Raw genomic sequence first — 19,830 nt, 5'->3', positions numbered from 1 at the left:
GAAATCGGATGCAGGATCCTGTTTTCCCGTAGTCAGGCCGCGGTTAAGTCCGCCTGTTTTGCGTTATTTATCGTTTTTAGGGTTCCGTACCCAAAGGGTAAAAACGGGACCCTATTACTAAGACTCCGCTGTCCGTCCGTCTGTCTGTCTGTCTGTCTGTCTGTCTGTCTGTCTGTCTGTCTGCCTGTCTGTCTGTCCCCAGGCTGTATCTCATGAACCGTGGTAGCTAGATAGTTTAAATTTTCACAGATGATGTAGGTATTTCTGTTGCTGCTATAACAACAAATATTAAAAACAGAATAAAATAAATATTTAAGTCGGGCTTCCATACAACAAACGTGATATTTTTTTTGCCGTGTGTTGCGTAATGGTATGGAACCCTTCGAACGCGAGTCCGACTCGCACTTGGCCGGTTTTTATAAATAAAGGAAACATTACCTTTGATAAACACGCCTTGGTAAAGCGTAAAAGCCTCGCCTCACCGCACTAAACCAATCTCCCTGAAAACTAGAATATAAGGTATTAGTAGAACTGCTTTCGGCATTCCGCCTGTACGAGTAATTCTCCGCCTTTCGGCCGTTTGCTAACAAGCGTCAAAGAGAACAGCCTACCCTAAGTGAAAAAACGCGTGGGTATTGCGGCCTGTCATTTTCCTGTATGAAAGCACATTGAAAATACCAGTCAATGGAATATTCCACGAGCTGTCACGTATAAACGCATGTCTATTTGGATTTATTCGGTTTTCTGCGTTTCGAGACGATAATTGTTTTATTATAAGCACATGTCTGTTTACCTCCTCTTTTGTCACTGAAAAATAAATGTATAGGTAACTTTGGGACCAAATCAAATTATTTTATTAAATATAGTCTAGAAATTGGGACCGGCTCCGCCGTGTCGAGGTGGCCTAGGGGTTGAAGGCGTTAGCCATTTCTTTAATATATGTGGTATTTTCTATAAAAAGGGACCTTATTGTCGATGGCGCTTACGTCATTATAAACGATGCTCCGATATAAATACAATGCCGCGAGAAAATCGAATTTAATTTGTAAGATTGTCGGCATCTACATCTGATATTATGTAAATATATTATGGCGTGTCATATCTAAATAACATAATATTGGTGTCAAATTGTCAAATGAGCACTCCCTATTATTAGATGCAATTGCGCTAAAATGCACCATGAATTATGCGCGATGGACCACGCCTCTTGCTTTTAGTAGAATTAAATAGTATTCTTATCAAGTAATGCCTAAAATCTGTTACCTAACCTTAAAGTTAAATTTTTGAAACATCTCTGTGAAGCCACTCTGTTAGTTTTCCAGGTTATATTAACTATTCGCTAGCTAAGGGAGTTGTTTGCAGCAGTACCGATACATAGCGGTTTGGTTTGTAGCTTTGTAGGCTGACCCGTTGTTGTTCCAAGACTTCCAAGTAAGTAAGTACCTACATATTTATTTGTCTAGTGTCTTTAGGAGCTAGGTGACAAATTGATTGCTTATTCTGCTATTTATACTAAAATCTCAGAACGACTACAAATATATCTGTATACGTCTTCAGAGGAAATATTTTACATTGTAAGAGCAGTTATAGAAAACGCTCGTTTTTATCCATAGGTGTATAGGCTGAGTTACCCTAAGTCGGTAAGTCGGTCCGTTTGATGGATCGGCCGGTTTACTGCCGCCGTAATGAGCCCGGTAATCGGACCGGGTTTTATCTCGATGCCTGATGGATGCTGGCGTGGAAACAATGTGTGCAGCTTGTGAGAGGGAAGCTGTAACTAAGCAAAAAGCCAACGATTAGCAGGCGTGGCTCACTCCACGATTTCGTCGCGCCGCTACAAGTACATGCGGCCCACACCAATTTTGGTGTCTAGCAGTAGTACCTACTTGCCAAATTAAGGCCAATAAAACGTGATAAAGAATGTATACAAAACTTTTTCAAGCAAGTACTTTCGTTGGTGTAGCATTACTTTTTTTTTCAAAATTAGATAAATGGAGCATTTTAACTGTTGATACATATTAAACATAAATAGTATTGATCCGAATGTAGGTGCTTTATTAATAAAATCATCCTCAAGGCTAAACGTCCACCCCCAAACTTTAAAAACGTGACCACCCAAGTCTTATTCACAACTTACTACTGTCCAAAATCGAATAACGAAACACGTAAACATCACAATTAATTATCATAAAGTCATAACTAACTTTCACTTTCACTGTAAATTAAGCCGTATTTCCAAGTAACAAGGTAGGTTTTAGAATGATTTATGTATGCTTTTACTCATTTAATTGGACAGTTGATATGATATTCCCTTTATTTAAATACCCGAGGGTGGGAATAACCTTGAACGGTCTGGGGTCTAGACTAGACTTCGTGTTTGCACTAATGTTGGACGGGGCCCTGTTTTAATAATAAGGATACTTAGCTTTGTTAGGGTGAGACTTTTAGCTAGAATATTTTAATCAAATTACTAAGTTCATGCTTATTAAGTAAAAATTATGATTTGACTATTAAGATTCAAGTCTGGAGTCATACTAATGATACTTTCAGAATTGAATAAAATAATAATATAATAATGTTATAATCGTTTTTAATATAATAAATTTAACATCGTAAGTAGCGTCCTTGGCTTTATCAGCCCATTGGTAAAACTCAGTGATTTCTAATTTCTTGTTTTCTATTTAAAGTAATTTAAAGGCTTCAGCAAGAGCAAGAGTAAGGAGCGTACATAAGTACTATTTAGTACTGCAGCAAACATAAAAAACTATTTTGAATTTTGAGCATTGTATGATTCAGTTAATTATTTATGGCATAGCTATTATTTATATACTATTGTATATAAACGTCTATTTAGTTAATAGCAAATTAATATTTACGTTTAAATAACAAGTTCAAATATGCGCGACGATCACTTTGCGACTTTTCTTTTCTTTATGTATTCATAAAATTCTATGAAAATTGTACGAGTATTGCAAAGATTAATAATGTTCTATAATAAACAGATGAACTTTAGTGAATAAATAACCATTATTATAAGTTTTGAATGATTCACGGTTAGTTTCACTAGACTTATATTGACCGGGATATAGACCGTGACTACCTTTTGTATTGTTTTTAAGCTCCCGATATTTCGACACAGTTACATGCATCTTGTTCACGGGTGACTGAAGATAGCGGATATCGGGAGCTCAAAAACAATACAAAAGGTAATCACGATCTATATCCCGGTCAATATAAGTCTAACCATTATTATGCCGAATTTAAACCTAAGCTGTACGGTACGAATACGGTTTAACTTACGTATATTTCAGTCGCCTGCGCGACATGTTTCGGAGAGCCTAGAGGCCCGTTTCTCAAAAGCATGTACTACTGGAAGACCCTTTCTAACAAGTTTATTACAAGTTACAAGCGTTTGAGAAACGGGCCCTAGGTCCTCCATTGTCAAGCAATAACAGTGCACGAGTAGTGTACACCATGGGCCATGGAGACTATATAAAGGAGCCAAATCTCTATGTATGATGTGTCTTTCAAAAAACAGTAATTAGGCGGCGCCACCATACACCGAAATACTACCAAAAACAACCTACGTAATTTGGTCGGGTTATTTGTTGCCTTATGTTATACTCATGTCCTACAGCCTAACTAGCGCCACCGGAGAGATTAGGAACTATTATTTAAAGCTGAAAACGGTCACTTTTGCAACAATTCTGCCATAAGAGATTGACATCCTTTCTATACCATCCATACCATGGGCGATGGATTATGTCATCCAAAAACGTCAATAATGAAGTAATGAACTCGCGACGTGGGGGTCTCCCGCGCAGATCTATTTCGGGCACCACACGTATGCTCCAGTTACCCACTATACCCATTCATTGGCTGGCCTGTCATTATTAAATACTAGCCTTTGCCCGCGACTTCGTTTGCGCGGACTTAGTAACATCAGTTAAAGTAAGTATAGAGCCTGGAAAAATTCTCATGGCAATCATTCAATTTGAGAATATTATGCACACAAATTAGCAGGCACTTAATAATTATCTCAATTCCATCCCGCTTTTCACTTTCTTAAGGGATGATTTTCGGGATAAAAAATATCCTATGTCCTTCTCCGGGACTCAAACTATCTCTATGCCAAATTTAATTTAAATCGGTTCAGCGTTTTAAGCGTGAAGAGGTAATACACAGACAGACAGACTTTCGCATTTATAATATTAGTGGATTAAAAGCATGTCATATGTCAATAATGACTCTATTCGTAGGATTGACAGGTAAACCCATGTTAAACCTACGCCTGCGCCATTCATAATTACTTTGACCGGCCAACCACATTAAAAGAAACCATCACAAAAAGGACACTATATTAAAATTCAATTTTCTGAAATCTTCATGATAGTCCCAGATCAGTCAACTGATAGAGTAATGGTTGTTGTTCAATTGTTTCCTCATCAACATCGATTGTATTAAATGGTATTAATGACTGGTTAAAGTGGTTAATAGTAAAATGATTCTTATTAAGTCAATAAATAAAATACAAATTGCTGTGTGATTATGATCGATGTTTCATGAAGATAAATTATGTAAAAGTGTATTATTTATTTAAAGAAAACTAAAAATTGTTATTAATCGTTATATAGGTGTTCTATGTTCAAATATAAATTGTCTGATCATATTTTTTTATTGTTTACAGGTAAGCAACATATTTGGCAGCATAAGCATAAGCTGGACACGTGTAGTGTACGCAGTACCTATATTACTCGTAATGTAAAGCCTGACCAGGAATATCACGCGCCATGTTGCGGAATTTCACTGGAACCAATTTTTTCATACTATACTGAACTGTCACCCCATATATGAGAATAACAGCGCCCTCTTGACAATTTTTTTTTTAATATTTATTGGTTCACCAACAATTGTTTACACTTTGTTAAGTATAACTACAAACGTTTAAACTATTATCGCTTAGCGTAACAATTACTTAAAGGTAAACACCACATGCATTGAATGAAGTAAGAAGACTTCTACGTGTCATACTTTACAATAATAATAATGCAGGCATTAATTATAACAGGGACTAATACTGTTTACAATCGAAATTAACTATCCTATCGTGAGACATATTTCAAGATGTTTAGATCAGTACGGCGTACAATGATCATATATCCCTGGTCAGGCTTTAACTACTTATCCTAAAGTCCGTATCCTAACCTAAATTACTAAATATTTTGAGATATCGTTAGATCTCATTCCATCCTGCTAAGCGCCACTTGCACCATCCCACTAACCCGGGGTTAACCGGTTAAACCGTTAACCCAGTGTCAAATTTTACTGGTAACCGTGGTAACTCCAGGTAGACTTGTTTATCGTGGGGTCTTGAATGTGCATGAATATATGTGGAGGTGATTTTCTTTGGTTGATGACCAAGAACATAAAATGCAGTACCCAGTGGCGTAACTAGGGGAGGGGGGTAGGGGGGGCAAGTGCCCCGGGCGCCACCAAGGGGGGGGGGGAATGGGCAAAAGGCAGCAGCAGGGGAACTTTTGTCAGTCGTCAGGGGGCGCAAATTTGGTGACTGCCCCGGACGCCATATCCTCTAGCTACGCCCCTGGCAGTACCTAAATATATCATCTGAATAGCGTCTAAAATATCATTCTCTTTGACTAAGCGTCCTATGCAGCCCATGCAACTTCGTATGCAAGCATCTCAATACAGCGTAATGCCAACATTAAAGTGCCTACATATCTCTAGCCCATTGACGTTTCTATGAAAGAACGCGCCGGGAGGAGAATATTTAATACACGACCAGACAGTGTATGATTACAGACAACTTACCTGCTAGACCAAATGAAATAATTTTAAATTACAATCTCTTAAACATTGTCATAAGATCTAATTTCTATAATGATTACATTAATACTAATACCTAGCACACTTTAGATTTAAGACTATTGCTGTGCCCTACCAGAGTCCATGTGACTATGTATGTACCACCATGGATGCAATAAATAAATTATGAATTATGAAATAGAATAACTATAGAAGTCTGAGCTCAAAAATAACCCCACGGGAATTGTGCTGCGGGCGACTTTGCAGCTGCATCTTAGCGCGCATGTTGACAACGTCATAATATTATGAGGCTAAGATCATCAGTCATATCTATGGACTCGGGCTCTAGTCATCTATATAATTCCGTCGCTGGCTAGATTGTGCTAGACGGATATCAGGGAATGCGAATCGTGGTCATCGCTCCTAAGTACATTAAATATTAATTTAGTAGAGCGCAATTTTCAGTTCGGTTGCAACCACCTTGACGGTCGAACTTTAAATTTTTTAATATGATATTAATATTAACATCAATGGATCTCACCCGCACATATTAATGCAATCAAGATACACTGCGAGTTATATCAATTAATATCAAACTTATGTAAATTACCTATATCAACAAAAATTAATTAGGCGTAGAAATATTTTTTACTGCAACTAAATGGTGCCCTTAGTTCAGTAACGGCGAGTCTTCGTTTTATCCTTCACGCTGCGGAGATTGCGGACTTGCGGAGTCTATAGAAAATAGCCTACAGTACGGCGTAGTACGCTCTGTTTACACTTGCTAGCAGTAAAAATTCTATGTGAACGTAGAAAGTTGAACAGCTCAAGCCCTGCCGTTCGTCAGGATTTTATTTAAATTTTCAGCGTATATTGATGCTCTGTTGACGACTGAAGCAGAATATATTGCAATTTTTCTTTACAGTTACATGTTTCATCTAATAATGTGGTAAGTATAAAAGTAAAACACTATTTTTTCCAAATATTTTATTCTTTGTAAGATTATTCAGACGTCTTTTATAACACTTCATATGACCTCGTCAAAAATTTCCTACTGAATGAAACTTTGAAATGAGGGCTAACGCGTATGAATTCGCCGCTAGGGGCGCCAGTGTAGATGGTGGTCTTTTCCATAGTTCGAAATGTCACTTGTCACTTCAATGACTGACAGCTGTCTTTTGGACCACCATCAACAGAGGCGCCGGACTTCCGGTTCGAGCGCCATCTTGATAGTTAGCATCGTGATTAATTACTTTGTTTTTTGCTCATTAATATTGTTTAAAGTGTAATATCGATAGCTTATTATACAGTAAACTAATGTGGTAGTGTGCAGTGAATGGCGAATTAATTTTGAAGCGCGTTTAACCACCATCTTGGAGTCAACGGCCGGTAGTCCACGTGCTTCTTGTAAAGTCTAGCTATCGATTTACAAGAGCTAACAAATCACCGTACACTGTCTTGTACAACCGTACAATTTTTGTCGTTTTTAAACCTCTTAATACCTTGATACTGGCGAAATAGTCCCACTGGGCTGAAGCCATAATTTTAAAAGAAGAACAGAAGCGCCAACTGGTGAGCAAAAAAACGATAGCCCTCATTGTAAATTACAGTCCTAATTGGGACATATACGGGACCCGACATAGATGTGATTAAAAGAGTAAGTTTTTTGTTCTATAGTTAGAGGGTTTTCATATAAAGGGAAGATTGTAAATTAGCTAAGGGCACTGCGAAAAAAACCGTTAATTTATCGAAACCTTCCCATAATATATGAGCTTCCGGAAAATTCAATATTTAGGCTAGTAAAAACCGTTATCCGTTCGATTATATTTAGTGCATTCTATTATGTTATCGCAAAACCGTAATAATTTACCCCTGTTAGGGACAACAAAGAGGCCAAATAAGCGCCCTCCGAAGGGAGTGAGCGAGAGGTTTCGGCTGTGTGAGTTCCCTAGTCCAGTCAGTCAGGGGTCGACCACCGCGGAGGTCGGACGCGTGCCGGTTTGTTCCTTAAATCAGCTGCGACAGCCAAACAAACACTCAGTGATACAAAAGTGACCTTGAAAGTGCTTGGACAGTGTTGCAACATTATTGGCGTTGTGTTTTGTGCGTTTAAGGACGGAAAGGAGCGAAAATTATTTTATACCAGTTTTTTAAGGTGATTTGTTTTTTTTTGCCACACCCTTTATAAAATAAATCTTATATAACATGATACCTTTAAAAACACAAATTAATTTTAATTTACAAATGGATGGTAATGAATAAATAGTTTAATTTTGGGGAATGATTTAGTTTAGTGTTAGTTATGTAAGCAAACCTCGTGTAAATTCCTCGAATTAAATAATTAATTATCTCATTAATAATATTTAAAGGCTTTGATAATATCAGGTAAGGAAAGTAAATACTTTTGATGATAATAAATAAAATATTGTAGCCCATTAAAAGCGAACCGAATCGGAATGATCCCGAATCCATGAATAATGAATAAGACCGCTTATTGCCGATTGGGATAAAATTACCATTCGATGTGAAATAAAACAAATATTTATTTTCATGATGTACCGAAATCACAATAGTTTGCTGCTTTAATTGAGCAAATTAATGTATTATTCAGTAAAGTGTTGTATGTCTTTACCATTTTTAACAAAACCTTTTTACAAACTTGACTGCCGCATGTAATTGTATAAACGAGTTATTTATTATACTACCTCAAAGAGATTGCATATATTTACAAATTACTGATACTGAAAACAGTATCAAACAAGTTTACATATTGTTTTGTAAATGTACAGACAAAACTAATTTTTTTTTATTACTTATTACTTAAATTTAAACAACCATCTAAAACATAAGAATTTCTTTATAAAGAAAAAAATCAAAAGCGAACAATAATATTATAGGTATATAGATACTTATTTCATATAGGTAATACTCTATTAAATTTCATAAATTTTATAATTAGAACCAAATGTTTGAACCACCTTCAAAAACGCATTATTTCAGTAATTGGAACTTTATTTACTATATAACGCTTATGCTTGCACCGTGCCTGTTTTGATAGTTATTCCTATCATATTAATCTCACAGCATTTCACTTGTGATTATTAATATCTAATTATATTAGCAGACTTTCCCGCGAATTTGTCTGCGTAGAATGGGGATGACTGATTATTGATAGAAACTACCGTATGATCTTCCCTTAAGACGAAGGTTTTCAACCAGTGTGTGTTGCCAGTGATGACTTACGGAACAGAGACGTGGTTGCTCACAATGGGCCTCATAAGAAGGCTCAATTTCACTCAAAGAGCAATGGAGCGAGCTATGCTCGGTGTTTCCCTGCGTGATCGAATCAGAAATGAGGAGATCCACAGGAGAACCAAACGGAGGACCAATTGCCAGACTTAAGTGGCAGTGGGCGGGCCACATTGCTCGCAGAACCGATGGCCGATGGGGCAGAAACATTCTTGAGTGGCGACCGCGAACCGGAAAACGCAGCACGAAATGACCCACAACAAGATGGTCCGACGATCTGGTTAAGGTCGCGAGGAGCCGATGGATGAGAGCAACGCAAGACCGGTAGTTGTGGAGATCCCTGGGGGAGGCATATGTCCAGCAGTGGACTTCTTTCGGCTGATATGATGATGATGATGATCTTCCCCGGGCCTCAAACTATCACCATACCAAATTTTATCTAAATCGGTTCAGCAGTGTAAGCGTAAAGAGGTAACAGACAGATAGTTAATTTCGCATTTATAATATTAGTAGGGATTTTAGAATCTGAACTCAAAACTGAATAAAAAACTCTCATTAGAACTTGATCAAATGATGGTAACTCGGTTATGAGGGCCGGTTATACGTATATCATATCGGTGAAGGGCGCAACCCCTTGCTTTTATTTAAAACTAACCGTATTGATCGGACAGTTTAAGTATACTGGTCAATGTGGAGGGTTTTGCAAATTAATTATTAATTGCAATTTTTTTCGGGTAATGACGAATTTCAGTAGGTATTGGGAATACACCGGTAACAGATAAATAGTGTCTTAGAGAGATATATTTTGCTTCGAATAGGAAATGCTACGACAACTAATAGTTACTGTATATTTACTTAATGAAACAAAGCATTTCCTATATTTTCGTAAATCATGATTTACTTGTATTTACAACTACATCATCATCATCATCATCATGTCAGCCGATAGACGTCCACTGCTGGACATAGGCCTCCCCTAAGGCTCGCCACTCCGACCGATCCTGTGCCGCTCGCAACCACCACCACAACTACAATTACAATTTAATTTATTTAAATTAGCGATAAATTGTTATTAAAATGTTCTTATCATTATGTGCACACATGTTAAGAGTATCCAAACTATATGCTAATACTGTAATTTTTGAAATTATCTGTAGCTCGTTTTGTGAGCCAAATAAATAAAATAAAATAAAACATTTTAAAATACGAAATACATTTACGCGATTAAATCTATTTTACAACAGTTTTAATCAAATAAATTGCACACTATTAGGTATCTCATTACCATTCTATAGTTTAACATGAAACAATGATCACAAATCAAGCCTACTGAAAAACCACAATATTATAATTATTGGCAAGCACCTTATTTCAAATCATTAAGGTTAGCTTTCGATTAACTAAGCCCCCTAGTTAAAGTTGCAGGGTATAAACTGTGATACAGGACGAAACTGCCGCAGTACGAAAAAGCGTATGCGCCATTTCAAGGTTCATACACATATGGCCTTTTAACTTCGTTTCTATTACACATAGTACACAGTGAGTCATGGCTTACAAGCCCCCATAGATTTAGAGATAGAATACTAATTAGGGGATGGCAGTGATACCCCGCGGTTAGATTTTAAAGATTATTTTAATTAGAAACATTCACTTTGTGATATATTTCAGAAGTGCGTATCCTTGATATATTTAGGTGACTTATTGTATCTCAGTGGGTACTTGGGTAGTGTCGTCTCTACTTATTGGGGAAAAAAATCCCTACATCGTTTTAGAATGCTACTAAAACTACTGTCCGACTCACGCTTGACTGCAATTTCTAATAGATTTTCCTGTAATCTATTGGTACAGATTTATTTTGTGTATTTTTTTCAAAATTTTAGAACCAGTGGTTTCGGAGATAAGGGGGGAATGGTCATTTTTTGCCTATTTTCTTGAATAACTTCTAAATTGTTTATCCTAAAATTATAAAAAAAACATATTTGAGATTCTCACAATGAGCTCTTTTATTTGATATATAACACGATACAGTTTGAAATTTTTAATTTTTTAATTTTCCCATTTACCCCCCCCAAAAGTGGCCCCAATGTTAAAAATTAATTTGTTTACCAAATATCAACTTAATTGGTCCAGTAGTTTCGGAGAAAATAGGCTGTGACAGACGGACATACAGACAGACAGACGCACGAGTGATTCTATAAGGGTTCCGTTTTTTCCTTTTGAGGTACGGAACCCTAAAAAACGAAATATCCAGTGATAATCGTAATGCTTAAAAAATATATGGCATAAACATATTAAATGCCTCGTTTTACGCACTATATATGTTTAACCCAAAAAAGACATCAAGGTCTTTAAAAATTGTACATAAAGTAGAATTGACGATTTGATTCCGCAAATGTCTTTAAAGAAGGCTATAAAATCGAGGCTTAAAAAGGTAATGTACAAATTGTGTTGCAAAGTTACGAAACCAAATGGCTATTCCAAAGTAAGTTGCAACAATACTGGATTAAATCGAAGACTTATTCAGAGTAGATAATATCTACATTCGATTGTTTTAAAGATTCTGTTGGCTACATTTTCAGGCACAAAAGGTACATGTCGAGCGTTTTTCGACTTAAAATACGTGAGTGACCCATTATTAATATATTTAATATGGATAATAGTGCTTAAAGCCGATGATGTTAATATGATAAGCTTAAAAAAACATTAGAAAAGTAAGGTATTCAGATCGAAGGTCATTGGGGCATGGGATGGCATGGGCCTTAAAGAAATTGCGAGATGCATTTTTATAGAAGGTATTAGATTATTTTTAGATTATTGTGTGTCTCCGTGAAGACGGTCCTCGTAAATTGGACCGAAACATGTCGAGCTACTTAATAATACGTGAGTGACCCGGTTTAAAATAATCTAATATGTTTGAGTCTCACGGGAGTTTTATAGTTTATAGAAGGTAGCCGAGGCAGGAAAAGTAAGGGCAAATCGCCTAGCATGTTACGGGCATGTGATGCGGAGGGATGAAAGTCATGTGACGAGAAAGGTATTAAGAATGAATGTGGAGGGAGGTACGAGGAGAGGAAAACCGAGGAAAAGGTGGATGGACTGTGTGAAAGATGATATGAAACTAACGCAAGTGAATGATGAGATGACGGGTGACAGAAAGGTATGGAAGAAAAAGACATGCTGCGCCGACCCCAAGTGAAAGGGACAAGGGCAAGCGAATGATGAGAAGGTAGCAGAGTTTCGGGATTAAAACTAGTTTATATGTTACATTTTTTGTACTAACATAATACTAATTAGCTTCAAGCAAGCCATCGACTAGTCCATAGCTGACTATAATAGCTTTAACACCTCAGTTAAACGGTAGACTTAATTGGATGTAGTATGTAGAGTAACAAGAGTTGAGTGACAGGTCACGTCAGTCCATGTCGTCGAGCTCTAATAGTATTAGGCTGCCATAGCCCGTTATAGCCGGTGGATACAGGTTGTAGCAACACTTCGGATATATTGATGGCTTTTGTGCAATAGACAATTTGTTAAATGGGTATAACATATTGAAAGCTATAAGATTACGGATGTATTGCATTTTAAATATGAATATATACACACAAATAACAAGACACATGTTTATGATTCATATTTTTTAACAGAAATTAATTCATCTATTTACATGAAATTTAATTTACGGCGTTGATACATGTTTATGATTTCTAATAATAGAAAAAAAAAATGGTGATGACAAGTGTTGAAGAACCCAAATCACAAATTTCAGGAAATCAGGCTTAATTACCGTACGTACAATAATCGAGTAATCGGATCAGGAAATAAATATTTTTATATTAAAGACAGTAAAAGTATTATGTAACCAAATGGAACAAAACTTAAAAGTGATGTAAATGAAGTTATCATCAGAATAAGAAGACAAAACACGTTCGCCCACGGCGGCGTGGGCATGAATGGCGAGAGATGATGCGTTTTGGTACTTACGTTTCGTATACTAAGGCAGATATATTGTACTAATATTTATGGTCTGATATTTTTAGTGGTCTTTATCTTTAACCTTGTTTCAACACTCGATCGTGCTGTATAGAGTAGAAAAAATGCAAAAAGGCTACTAAGAACTCGATCAGGCTCCTAATCATACACATACATGAGGTTAAGTGTTTTCAAGGAAAAACACAACGAAAGTTCAACTTGTTCTTCGTGAAAATAAAAAAAAATTTAAAACTCTATTTAACAAAAACTAAGCCAGAACATAATACTAAACTAAGTAATTTTTCATATTTTAGTAGTATTTATAGTTTAGTCATTACCATACACATATTTGAATATCATTACCATACACTTACTCAAATATCATTACCACTTACCTTATTAGTTGTGAAACAAATCAATTGCTTGCTTTCGCGAACTCTTCTAGTATCACTGAGAAAAAACAAACAATGAAATGAACTATGGTATAAACAGGTTATCTATGAGTTCGACAAAGGAAGTATTCGAGTGGGTGTTTGGCATTTCTATTTTATTTCCAAAGAAGAACTCAAAATAAATTGTAATTCTTTCTTTCCAGCTTCCACGTGAACCACAGTGGCTTTAAAAAGACTAATATACAAATTGTGTTCAAACTTTTACAATTGTGATATAATAAGTGAAAACTTTTCTATGAAAACTGTGCCAAATTTACCAGCGAACTAACTGTAAGTGTAGAGTAATTTGGACTCTTAGTGTATGGGTTTAAGGTTGGAATTCCGCCATTAATGGCTCCGGATGGGCACTAACCTATCTAAATTGAACAAGACACGAGTCTCCGGTGTAAATCATGTTAGTATTATCATTTTCTACTATTTTTAAGGCTTTTGTATAGTGCTCATAGCTTTTTTTTGATAATATTGGTTTTTTGTTAACATTTTTTGCATTATGAGTTGCGTAGATTTGTCAATTTTACTTTTTTTGCGATCTCTTATTGTTGTCTTACTATTTTTAATCAACTACAATTTAATAATATTTATATTAGTTTTAAAAGATTAATGAAATGAGTAAATAGAGTAGAATTAATTCAGCTTAATGTTAGTATATCTCACGATAGTTTTTAGGGTTCCGTACCCAAAGGGTAAAAACGGGACCTTATTGCTAAGACTCCGCTGTCCGTCTGTCCGTCCGTCTGTCCGTCTGTCTGTCACCAGGCTGTATCTCATGAACCGTGATAGCCAGACAGTTGAAATTTTTACAGATGATGTATTTCTGTTGCCGCTATAACAACAAATACTAAAAACAGAATAATATAAATATTTAAATGGGGCTCCCATACAACAAACGTGATTTTTTTGCTGTTTTTTTCCGTAATGGTACGGAACCCTTCGTGCGCGAGTCCGACTCGCATTTGGCCGGTTTTTATTTTTTATGATATAGGAGGCAAAGGCAAGTTTAAATTCGACTAATGAACTAATAGCTTCGGAAGACCATGCCTTCAATAAGGGGGCCCACCCATTACCAGTCGAGTGGACGATATCGGCCTGTCAGTTGTTCGAAACTGTCAAATTTTCTAACTGACAGGCTGATATCGTCCGGCGGACTGGTAATTTGTGGGCCCCTTATTGTTTTGTCGATTTTTAGTGCTCCGTATAAAACTTTGAGATCACTTCGGTCTTGAAAAACATTTTTCTCACAGGCTGTTTAACGTAGATACTTAAAATTTGAAATAGTTATTTTTACTGCCAAGTTGGCTGACGTTAAATACATACAAATATTATAAATGCGAAAGTTTGCCTGTCTGTCTGTGTGTTACCTCTTCACGCTTAAACCGCTGAACCGATTTAGTTGAAATTTAACATAGAGATCCGGGGAAGGACATAGGATAGATTTTATTCCGAAAATCATCCTTAAGAGGGTGGAAAGCGGGGTGGAATCATGGTGGAATTGAGATAATTAATGAGTTGCCTGATAATTTGTGTGCATATTATGCTCAAATTGAATCATTGCTAGACTTTCTCCAGGCGCTAAACTTACTCTAGCTGCTGTTACTGTTTCCAGGCAGACGAAGTCGCGGGCAAAAGCTAGTAAAAAAATAAATAAATAAATGATAATACTGATCTGTTCATGTTTAGCCGATTTAAATGTGCATTCAAAAGTACTTATGGCATTATAAGACTACGGCAGCAAATATTACATAACAGCAATTTCTCCAGCTAGGCCATTAACCGCCATAACTCAGTTAGTGCCGACTGCAGCCAACGTAATAGTGGCGTGTCGGGTAAAGGAAATAGGTAGAGGCTTAAGGCCGGGAAGACGTTGATTTCTGGTTAGGTACTTCACAAACATGTAAAATATAATGAAGGGATACCTACCTACTTTTGTATTCCTCTTCTTTAGTGACAAAATAGTTGGCCAATCCAAATTCTTACAGATAAATTAAAAAACGCGAAACGTTTCCGTACCAATTCTTCGCAAAAGAAAGATACCTAAGAAATATCTACGTTCGTTATCGTTTCTTTTGTAAAAAACTATCTGAGTAACTAACAGCAAAAAGCAAGATGTTTTTTATCATTTATTTTATGTATATGTAGTATAATTTTAATGATAAATAGGTATTATAATCTAGTAAACACCATTATTTTAAAATATTTCTTTTACAATTCGAAAGCAATCTACTCCAGATGTTAAAAAGGGTCCGGTAGTTTATTGCGGGATAAATTTCGCAAGATTTTATCTTTTTATCTTATCAGCTTGTAATGAATTCCCTTATCAGTGGGGACATCGACCTAATTAACATTTCCACACCTTAGTCCCTGTCCCAGAATAACGAAGTATCTACCTCGTTATTCTGGGACATAATACGAGTATAACTCGTTTAACTCTCAGGATATTATAAATATTCACAGGCACACATTTCCTTTAAAAAATCGCCCAAATGCGAATCGCGCACGAAGGGTCCCGTACCATTACGCAGAAAACGGCAAAAAATCACATTCGTTGTATGGGAGCCCCACTTAAATATTTATTTTATTCTGTTTTTAGTATTTGTTGTTACAGCGGCAAAAGAAATACATCATCTGTGAAAATTTCAACTGTCTAGCTATCACGGTTCATGAGATACAGCCTGGTGACAGACGGACAGATAGACGGACGGACGGACAGCGGAGTCTTGGTAATAAGGTCCCGTTTTTACCCTTTGGGTACGGAACCCTAATGAACTGACAGGCCAACTCAAACGCACACTGACATCAGAATCATTCATTTAGTTATCGTGCGCCTCGCGGACAAGTACCATCGAAATGCATGAAAACTAAATTACATCATTTAGATATCATTCTGATGTCAGTGTATGTTCGAATTGGCCTATGAGTTAAGTTTATTGTTAGTTACGTTTATTTAGGAAAAGTATTTGTAAAATCTAATGATATTGAAAGGTTAGTAAAACTCAGCAATAGTATTTGAATATTATTGTGCGTATATTTGAATCTTATTTATGGCTTTATTATAACAATGAAAAATTATTAATGTAGGTGTAATGATAACACTTAATTCTAAATATATTTCAATGTTTAGAATTTATTTTTAATTGACATTATATGAGTATAGGTTAGTACATTAAATATAATTCCGACGAATGCTTTAAGAAGTACTTGCCATAAACAGACCACTTGAAACCGCTACTCTTTTATACAAGTGCAAAAAGATCTTCAACATTTCTCCGTTACAAAAACCAACAAATATGTATGATTTACAAGCTGTTTGTGACACCACATAACTCACGTTAATGGCGTCGGTATCGCTGAACCAGGAAGTGCCATAAACTAGATTTATATCGAGGATTGAAGATATGAAGAAAAACTTTAAGTAGTTAGCAAAAAACAGCGCCTCGGGGTCATACATTTTGTTGGGAAACGCGGAACTTATTTTGATTACTAAGGTACTTTGGGACCAGCTTACTTATTTAATACAATTTTCTCCGTTATTCAACATTTTATACTGGTCCCGGTAACTGTTTTCATTAATTTTTTCTTGGTTACACTTTAACGCTTAATGACGCGGTGAAGTGTGGGACGTCCAGGGGTAAATGACAACACTAGAGTTGAGTATAGAATGAATCTTTATTGCAAAATGTTGGCCTTATATACTAGTCAAATGTACAGCTGTTTCTTTGTTCTGGTTAATTGTTGCGTAATACAATAGATTTCCTTTGTTTGTCAGGAATGCTAACATATGAGAGTGTGACGTATCAAATCAGCTAAGAGATAGGTATTAGTTGTACAGGGTGATATTCGGCTGTGGCCTACACCACAGCGGTCCCTTCAGAATCTCCTTTAGCGGGTGTAAATTCTGAATTATATTAATATATTAATTCTGAATTGATAAAAATAAGTAAGGCAATGGAATAAATGTTATAGATAGGCATCACTGATCTCTGCACAATAAAGGGTCCATTTAGTTCTAAATAAAGCATCAAATTTATAATTTAAAATCGTTACAAAGTACCTTTGTTACTCACAAGTACATGCTGGCATTTTAGAGATGGCGTTGTTGCTATCTCTGAACCACACAGTCAAAGTTATATTGTAAGTACGTATATTAGGCAGATATATTACATTTTCAGACACCTACTTAAAAAACTCCGTTATTCAATCGTAATGTTAAAATACGAAATAAATCAATATTTCGTCGTCATTTTTTGTGATGTATGATATGACTATGACAATTGAAACTTTAAAAACCTAAACATTCACATAAGCCGATTATTATGCTCTACATGATACGTCATCGCGATCAGATATCATCAGTCATCAAATGCATGATGGATGACGTGATGGGAATCTGGTTAAAAAACGATTGACGCATGTGCTTAGGGAGTGCAGATGCGTTTCCAGTAATTAGGTTTAGGTTTTTGGATAATTTATCATTGGAATCATTTATTTTCATAATATAGGCAGGTAAGTAGGGGTACACTACATAATTCCGAAAAATGTTATGCCGTATTTTAGAATGTCGAATTTTATCATTCCGATTTTTAAATGCTCGACCCATAAAAATTCCGACTGTCGTAATTACGAATGATGAAAATCGCGAAGATTTATATTTCCGCAAAGCCGAAAAGCCGAATTTTGTAAATTCCGAACCACATAATTCCGATTATAACAATTCCGATGGTGACAAATGCCGAATTTAACATTAACGATTTTTGCAATCACGAATTCCGAATTGTCATTATTCCGAAATTTTTAATTCCGATTTAACGTGATTCCTATTTGAAATATCCCAATTTTGTTATTTTCGAATAACGATATTCCGAATTTACATGAAGGTACCTACGTCGTTAAAGTTCTAACCTGGTTAGGTTAATAGAACACTTAACACTAACACTTTTAACACTTTTGGTAACAGATCGTTTTCTTGGGGGTCGCAGTTCTAACCTAACCTAACTCACTTTTCTGGCAACAGTTCGTTTTCTTGAGGGTCACAGTTCAAACTTAACCTAACCCACTTCTGGCAATCGGAATTTAAGTTTTCGAAAATAGCGCATTCGAGATTTTCTTCCATCGTGTTTTTTAAAAATCGTAATTATGATATTTCGGACGTATAAAAAATCGGGATTATGAAAATCGTGGTTATAAAAATCGTAAAAACATATTTCGGAATATTTCGGTGTTCCCAGCTAAGTAGGTTTGTTATACGTATTACTAAATTCCAACAGAGTGCATATTGTAGGCGAAAAGAACTATGCTGCAGACACATGATGAATGTGATGATCTTATGCAAATACGTGATATTTCTACTGAACAGAAATTACGAATTTTCAACATGGTCAGGTTCCCTCCAGAGGAACCGGACCTCAGTAAAAGTTCCACGGTTTTCGAGTTATTAAAATAAATAAAAAACGAGAATTTTCCCCTTTGTTTTAAAATTTTTAGTACCTACCAGCATCGATAACTCGAAAACCATGCCTATTACTGGGGTCATGTTCGGCTGGCGGAATGCCTAACTGCATTACTTCACTTTAAAAAAACGCTGGTTTTGACAATTACTAATTTCGACGATCCAAATAAAATTACAGTTCTCAATTTCCACACGCATCGCCCACTGTTAACTGACAGTTCGTAAAGGCGATGGACAGTTAACGAGTGTTTCTGTACATGAATATTGTATAATAATCCAAAAACCAAAAAGAAACAAATCAAACCAAAAAGAAAAAGAAACAATTATACAAAGCACATCTATAGCAAACCATCAACCAAAACAAACCCAATAAGTGACGTCAAACACAATTTTTTTCCGTTCAGTAAGTTTGCTTACTACAGTTACAACATCAACAGCAAAAAGACGAGTCCAGATCTTCCGGCGGCAGAATTCAATATCCGCCCGTGGATTTGATTACTCGATTACTTGCTCGTATTGCCTCTGTTACTCGATTTAAGATATTCGATTATTTAGTGATGTTGGGGAGGAATGGGGATAGTTTAAATTGTTACTTACGCTGGAAGTTTAGCCATTGTTGGTGTGGTATAAAACTATAAAATATATCTATAGTTGGCATTTTAATTATGTTACTTAAATACTCTTCCTATAATCAACTTTAAAAAATCTAGCTTCCTATATAAAGTAGGCGGGTGGTGTGCGGTTTAATTAGGATTTTATTACTAAGTTAAAATGACTTAGTAATTAATTTTAGTAATAATACTCATGACTTTTACCTAGGTATCGGAAATGAAAGAGATATCTTGCCGTCAAGTTAACCCTACCTAGTTCTATATACTTTCTTAAATATATTTA

General features: G+C 35.9%; 2 protein-coding genes across 6 annotated transcripts in view; one reads left to right on the top strand and one right to left on the bottom strand.

The window, feature by feature from the left end:
* LOC134742218 (uncharacterized) overlaps nucleotides 1-4,867 on the bottom strand; it is a 43,964-nt gene extending 39,097 nt beyond the window's left edge. The window contains exon 1 of the mRNA XM_063675235.1: nucleotides 4,844-4,867. The gene's annotated coding sequence lies outside the window, so the exon portion shown is untranslated. The remainder of the gene's footprint in view (nucleotides 1-4,843) is intronic.
* LOC134742211 (uncharacterized) overlaps nucleotides 1-19,830 on the top strand; it is a 547,188-nt gene that overhangs the window by 287,290 nt on the left and 240,068 nt on the right. Inside the window, exons 1-2 of one of the 5 annotated variants that reach the window (XM_063675219.1) lie at nucleotides 7,710-7,978; nucleotides 13,637-13,887. The exons of the other annotated variants lie outside the window; for them this stretch is intronic. Of the exons in view, the coding sequence (XP_063531289.1) occupies nucleotides 13,834-13,887 (54 nt within the window). The 5' untranslated portion in view covers nucleotides 7,710-7,978; nucleotides 13,637-13,833. Of the gene's footprint in view, nucleotides 1-7,709; nucleotides 7,979-13,636; nucleotides 13,888-19,830 lie in introns of those variants that run through there. 5 annotated transcript variants of the gene reach the window in all.

This window comes from Cydia strobilella, chromosome 6 (assembly GCF_947568885.1).
Source record: "Cydia strobilella chromosome 6, ilCydStro3.1, whole genome shotgun sequence".
Classification (NCBI taxonomy): Eukaryota; Metazoa; Arthropoda; class Insecta; order Lepidoptera; family Tortricidae; genus Cydia; species Cydia strobilella.
The sequence above is the reverse complement of the archived record's forward strand: the minus strand, read 5'-3'. Positions and strand labels throughout refer to the sequence as shown.